This window comes from Phycodurus eques, chromosome 4 (genome assembly GCF_024500275.1).
Source record: "Phycodurus eques isolate BA_2022a chromosome 4, UOR_Pequ_1.1, whole genome shotgun sequence".
Classification (NCBI taxonomy): domain Eukaryota; kingdom Metazoa; phylum Chordata; class Actinopteri; order Syngnathiformes; family Syngnathidae; genus Phycodurus; species Phycodurus eques.
This window is the reverse complement of record NC_084528.1, coordinates 808,082-815,225: the sequence shown is the minus strand read 5'-3', so window position 1 is coordinate 815,225 and position 7,144 is coordinate 808,082. Positions and strand designations below refer to the sequence as shown.

At 42.3% G+C, this 7,144-nt stretch overlaps 1 protein-coding gene across 1 annotated transcript in view; it reads right to left on the bottom strand.

Moving 5' to 3' along the window:
• Nucleotides 1–2,986: 2,986 nt before the first annotated feature.
• The window catches only part of LOC133401091 (cytochrome b5 reductase 4), a 103,736-nt gene continuing 99,578 nt past the window's right edge, over nucleotides 2,987–7,144 (bottom strand). The window contains exon 15 of the mRNA XM_061673595.1: nucleotides 2,987–5,429. Within this exon, the coding sequence (XP_061529579.1) occupies nucleotides 5,375–5,429 (55 nt within the window). The 3' untranslated portion in view covers nucleotides 2,987–5,374. The remainder of the gene's footprint in view (nucleotides 5,430–7,144) is intronic.

Here is a 7,144-nt window from a genome sequence, read left to right as displayed (position 1 = left end):
AACTCTCTCAGCCGCTGGGTGATCCGTTACCTCTCTACCATGATCATGTGAAATTTGGTGGTGTTCTAAAATAGAGGAATTTGTAACGTGCTGAAATAACCCTGACATAGATGATGAAAACTCAACATCGGGAATGGTGGTCTGGACCCAATCAGTGGCTTTTACGCACTCTTTAATCATGGGACCCAAATCTTTAGATTGGTGTTTCGCTCCAACAGCCAATGTGATGTGTGGCACAGCTGTCGAGTCCATCTCATACCACTCACTCTGCACGTGAGGCAATGCCTGTTGATGTGACAGACAAATAGTCTGGAAAAAGTGACCACTGATGACCTTCAATTTGAGATGAGAAACGATCATGATAGACTAGGTCATGCGACTTATCATAACACAATGTACAACCCCAATTCCAATGAAGTTGGGACGTTGTGTTAAACATCAATAAAAACCGAATACAATGATTTGCAAATCATGTTCAACCTATATTTAATTGAATACACTACAAAGACAAGATATTTCATGTTCAAACTGATACACTTGATTGTTTTTAGCAAATAGTTATTAACTTAGAATTTTATGGCTGCAACACGTCCCAAAGAAGCTGGGACAGGGTCATGTTTACCACTGTGTTACATCACCTTTTCTTTTAACAACATTCAATAAACGTTTGGGAACTGAGGACACTAATTGTTGAAGCTTGTACAGCTTCAGCTGTTCAACAGTTTTACGCTTCATAATGCACCACACATTTTCAATGGGAGAAAAGGTCTGGACTGCAGGCAGGACAGTCCAGTACCCTCCATCCATCCATTTTCTGAGCGGCTTCTCCTCACGCGGGTCGCGGGCGTGCTGGAGCCTATCCCAGCGATCATCGGGCAGGAGGCGGGGTACACCCTGAACTGGTTATCAGCCAATCGCAGGGCACCTACAAACAAACAACCATTCGCACTCACATTCACACCTACAGGCAATTTAGAGTTGTCAAATAACCTACCATGCATGTTTTTGGGATGTGGGAGGAAACCGGAGTGCCCGGAGAAAACCCACGCAGGCACGGGGAGAACATACAAACTCCACACAGGCGGGGCCGGGGATTGAACCCCGGACCTCAGAACTGTGAGGCAGACGCTCTAACCAGTCGTCCACCGTGCCGCCAGTCTAGTACCCACACTCTTTTACTATGAAACCACGCTGTTGTAAGACTTACAGAATGTGGTTTGGCATTGTCTTGCTGAAATAAGCAGGGGTGTCCATGAAAAAGACGTTGCTTGGATGGCAGCATATGTTTCTCCAAAACCTGTATGTACCTTTCAGCATTAATGGTTCACAAATGTGTAAGTTACCCATGCCATTGGCAATAACACAGCCCCATACCATCACAGTTGCTGGCTTTTGAACTTTGCGTCCATAACAGTCCGGATGGTTCTTTTCCTCTTTGGCCTGGAGGACACGACGTCCACAATTTCCAAAAACAATTTGAAATATGGAGAAGTCGGACCACAGAACACTTTTCCACTTTGCATCAGTCCATCTTAGATGAGCTCGGGCCCAGAGAAGCCGGCGGAGTTTCTGGGTATTGTTGATAAATGGCTTTTGCTTTGCATAGTAGAGTTTCAAGTTGCACTTACGGATGTAATGTGGATGACTGAGTAAGGGACATGGTTCTTCAGGGAAGCTCCTTGTATACCCATTCATGGCACCCACCTGTTCGTAATTAGCCTGTTCACTTGTGGGATGTTCCAAACAGGTGTTTGATGAGCATTCCTCAACTTTCTCAGTCTTTTTTGCCACCTCTCCCAACTTATTTGGAACGTGTTGCAGCCATAAAATTCTAAGTTAATAACTATTTGCTAAAAACAATAAAGTGTATCAGTTTGAAAATGAAATATCTTGTCTTTGTAGTGTATTCAATTAAATATAGGTTGAACATGATTTGCAAATCATTGTATTCTGTTTTTATTGATGTTTAACACAACGTCCCAACATCATTGGAATTGGGGTTGTACATTGTATTATGATAAGTCGCATGACCTAGTCTATCATGATCGTTTCTCATCTCAAATTGAAGGTCATCAGTGGTCTTCCTGCGCGAAGATAGTTTCCTTGAAGTACGGCCACATCAACATATGTTCTCCTACTTACTGTAATTTGACCCTCTCCAATTCGCTCGAGGTCAATTTTAATATTTTCTCCTCTCCACATAACTCCATGATAACAAATCAAAAGACACAACAGATATTAAAAAAAGTTTTTACATTGTTCATTTTATGTTTTTTCTGTAATTTTCTACAGGTCGAACTCGGCGGACCTACCGCCCGTCTCTGGAGTGATAGATTAGACTCAACGATGGGGGAGACTCGCCTCCACCCGACAGAATAACTCAATGTAAGGGAGTCTGCTCAACCCGTCACGGAGACCCGCACCACCACACCAAAGTACCTCTGCCGAGTTCGACCTTGTCCGCAGTTGGCTGTCCAACTGCTTCCTTCTCTGAGGTTATTGTTGGCCTACAATAAAACCTCGATGTGTTCGCCGATAGGTTTAAACTCTACGGATTTAAAATCCGACGCGACCCAACACGCGCTTTTACCAATACTAAATGATATATAAATGATATCGGATACAACGGACCGTCGAGACTGAACAATGTGTCCAAAAATAGCTTCCATTTGTCACTTAAACGGCCGTTGACAATGTCTGTCAATTCCAGAATTGGCCACTGTTGTTAACTTTTTGCTGTGGCGCAATGCAGGCAGAGAACGGACTGACGAGAACGAGAACGAGAGAGAGAGAGAGAGAGAGAGAGAGAGAGAGAGAGAGAGAGAAAAAAATACAAAACTGTGACAGGTTACATACCCTGGAGTTAGAGAGAGAGAGAGAGAGAGAGAGAGAGAGAGAGAGAGAGAGAGAGAGAGAGAGAGAGAGAGAGAGGAATACAAAACTGTGACAGGTTACATACCCTGGAGTTTGGAACATGCTAGTTTTTGTAAATTTTTTTGTCAATCCATTCGCCTTAGGCAACAGATTTCGAACTAGGAAGCACACTAATTGCTCGCGGCTCATGAAAGCAACTCGCCTATAATAAAATTTTCAAGCTTGTTTTATATTTTTTTTCATTACCTAAACCTACAAAACAATAATTTTGTACTGTACAGTAATAGGAAGCATATGGCCTAAAAAAACCAAAAAAACAAAAAAAACACTTTTATGTAAATACAATCGGGGATATCGGACGCACCCCCGCCCATATGAGTATGTTCGATTGAGGTTTCACTGTAAATGTTGGATTAAAAAATGTTGATTTGACATTTTCCCCATCCACTCAACACACAAAAGTACAGAAAATTCGTACAGGCATCGATTGCGCGGAACCGGGAATGTATCGGTTTTAATGTGAAAGGTACCCATCCCTACCCATGACTGACATTGCTCATGGCGCGATGTATATCGGTAAATACATTATTATTTTGCGATCAAATGCCATTCCTAAATGTTGTTTTTGCTGTTTTACAGAAGGAATTCACTGTTCAGATGTTAGTCAGTAAAGCTAGAGATTTAGCATCAGTCAGTGTTCTGCTTTATATAGTCCATCCATCCATTTTCTACCGCTTATCCTTTATATAGTATTTTTTTAAAAAAACCTAGTTTTCACTGCTATTTGGGAGAAATAGCTCTATTTGGTGAAACCAAACTAAGCTCTACTGCTGATTGCTAAAAAACAGAAAATGGTAGTATCAAACTTCCCTGGTGAAAGACGAGAGCATTCTTTCTTTTGGTAGATATGATATCTAGAAAATCAGAGAACACAATACTCTTTGGGTCTTGTAAAATCAGTCAAAATGTTCTAAAACGACTGGCAATATGTACCGTATTTTTACGACCATAAGGCGCACTTAACAGGGTTCATTTAAATACGATTTGCAAATTCAAATGTGGGCTTGGACAGGGAGGAGTTGGCTACTCCAGCATGTGCGCTCATTTGTGAAATGTGCTTGGATTCACGAGTACGCAGAGTTTCATACAAAGTCTTACATTTTCTCCAAAATGGGCAGGGCGCCTTATAATGGGGCCTTATGTGTGCACCGAGTTCCAACATCTATAAATGTTGTTGTGTGATAAGCGCTCCGACTTTTTTTTTTTTTTTTTTTTAGCATTTCCTGCCGACACGCTGCTTATACAGAGCTGAAGCGGACGTGGCTGAGGACAGCACGCGGACGTAAAGGGAGAAGGATGACGCTAAAGCAACGCCCCCAGTAGGTATATAGTGCCGGGGTGTGCATTGTGCAAAACAACATCGGTTTGGCTAAAGACCCCCGAAAACAGACACGCTTACGAAGCACAGTTTAAACTACAAGCTATCAGTTACGCGGAGGAACATGGGAATCGGACTGCCGCGAGAGAATTCAAGATCAACGAATCCTTGGTTCACAAGTGGAGGAAGCAGGAAAACGAGCTTCGCCAAGTCAAGAAGACGAAGCTGAGTTTCCGCGGAAAAAAAAGAAAAACAAAACGCGGAAACAAGGCGAGGTGGCCCGAGTTGGTAGACCAACTCGAGCAATGGATTAAAGAGCAAAGAACAGCCGGGAGAAGTGTTGTCAAGTCACCATTCGACTGAGTGCAATAACTCGGGGCTTGCCATCATTCCGGGAGGCTTGACGAACCGCTGGACATCGGTGTAAACAAGGCGTTCAAAGTGAAGTGACCGGCGTGGGAGCAATGGATGACAGATGGCGAACACAGTTTTACTAAGACTACGAGGCAGCGCCAGGCGAGTTACGCCGCAATTTGTGAAAGGATTGTGGATGCTTGGGCTAACGCGCCTGCTTGCACTGTTGTTCGCGCTTTCGTAAAAGCTGGCATCAGTTCTGCGAACCTGGCGTGTTTGATTGAGAATTGGCCCAGCGGTTCATTTCGGATACAGAAGATGAAGACTTTGATAGATTTGTGGATGAGGATTGATCAAAAAATAACATGAGTACATTGTTAAATACTTTAATAAAGTACAACCGAAGTCAGTTTTGCTCCCGCTGCCATTTTAAAAACATTGTTTTAGCGTGCATGACTGCTACCGTACGTTTTAAGCTAGCGTATGTTTTACCATGCCTGAGCCCAATAATACGGTGCGCCTTATGTATGTGTTAAATCCAGAAATAGACCCCGTAACGGAGACTGCGCCTTTTAATACAGTGCACCTTATGGTCGTGAAAATACGGTAGTTGGTTGCTGTGAAAACGACTGGCAGTGAATGAGTTGATATCACCACGTTCTTGGTGCATAGAATGTTCTCTTCTCACACATATGATCATGTACGTATAAATTAAGTCTGATTGCCACTCCAAGGGACACACAGTCTGTAGTTTTGCAGCAGAGCACATCAGCCCTGGAAGACATGGAACTCCTCTTCACTGAAGCCCTGGTGCTTCACCAGCCTAAGAGATAAAAATTAGAAGCCTGTCAATCTCCTGCACAGTGAAATAGTTTGACTAGAAATAATCTTTTGCTAAACAATATAAATGAGATGATATATTATATATTTTATATGCTTAGCTTTCCATCAGTGAACTATGACTAGCAGAAAAGGAACAATCTGACCTGTTGTGTGCAACATATTGGGTTAAATCTTTTGAAACAATTGTTGTTCTGACTGGCAACAATCATCTCGAGAAGTTTGAAGTCGAGCCATGGAAACTAAGAAACTGATTTCGGTCTCAGCTCCCTCAGTGGGGTAGTGTTGGACAGCATTCAAGAGTAGAAGAACAAGGCGACCGGTTGAAAACTGCAATGTCTATTTTCCAGGGGTGGGCAAATTAAGGCCCTTGGGCCTCATACGGCCCGCTTAACTTTTTTTTTTAACATGGCCCATTCAGTACCCAAGAAGTAGTTAACAGTTTCAAAAAGACTGGTGACCCCTAACCCCACAATATATCATGTTTGAAATCATTGTAAATTAATACAGTAAAGGAGCAGTAGTTTCCAGAAAATGTTTTCCTCCCTGAAAGATGGCACGTGCCAAGGAGTTTACTGTTCAATCAGTGCAAAAAGCGAAACATAAACTCAAACAGTAAATTAGACGTGGTTGGTATGAAAGACTATATTTTGAGCTTTAGCTGGTTGATATTTATTTCTCTCAAATCTTTGATATTTTGTAGTAACAATCCCAACTTAACAGGAACAACTATCATCCATAGAACATGACTTTTTTTCCTATCAAATGCCAGTTGCAGCCTTTTTTCCCTTGCTTCTTTCTTCCCACCTCCAACCACTGCTGCTTGATTAAGCTTTCAAATTAAGACAGAAAACCTTGCTATGATTCTTGCTGTGCTCGATCAGCCATGCAGTAGACTCACGTGCTCACATTTGTATTTATCTTTTCACAGGTGTTGGCTAGATAACATGGCATTTACACTTCTTGTCCCTTAGCTAGTACAGTATTAGCATTCAGACCACCTTACATTTTTCACTCTTTGTTATATTGCAGCCATTTGCCAAGTTATTTTTTTCCTCATTAATGTACACGCAGCACCCCATATTTACATATTGAAAAACAAATGGAATTGTTGACATTTTTGCAGATTTATTAAAAAAATAAATACTGAAATATCCCACAGCCATAAGTATTCAGACCCTTTGCTGTGACACTCATATGTTTAACTCGGGCGATGTCCATTTCTTCTGGTCATCCTTGAGATGGTTCTACACCTTCATTGGAGTCCAGCTGTGATTGATGATACTGATTGGACTTGATTAGGAAGCAGCCACACCCCTGTCTATATAAGACCTTACAGCTCACAGTGCATGTCAGAGCAAATGAGAATCATGAGGTCAAAGGAACTGCCTGAAGAGCTCAGAGAGAATTGTGGCAAGGCACAGATCTGGCCAAGGTTACAAAAAAATCTCTGCTCCACTCAACACACAAAAGTACAGAAAATTCGTACAGGCATCGATTGCGCGGAACTCCATAATCCTTAAATGGAAGACGTTTGGGATGACCTTTCCTATAGCTGGCCGTCCAGCCAAACCGAGCAATCAGGGGAGAAGCGCCTTGGTGCGAGAGATAAAGAAGAACCCTAAGATCACTGTGGCTGAGTTCCAGAGATGCAGTTGGGAGATGGAAGAAAGTTCTACAAAGTCAACCATCACTGCA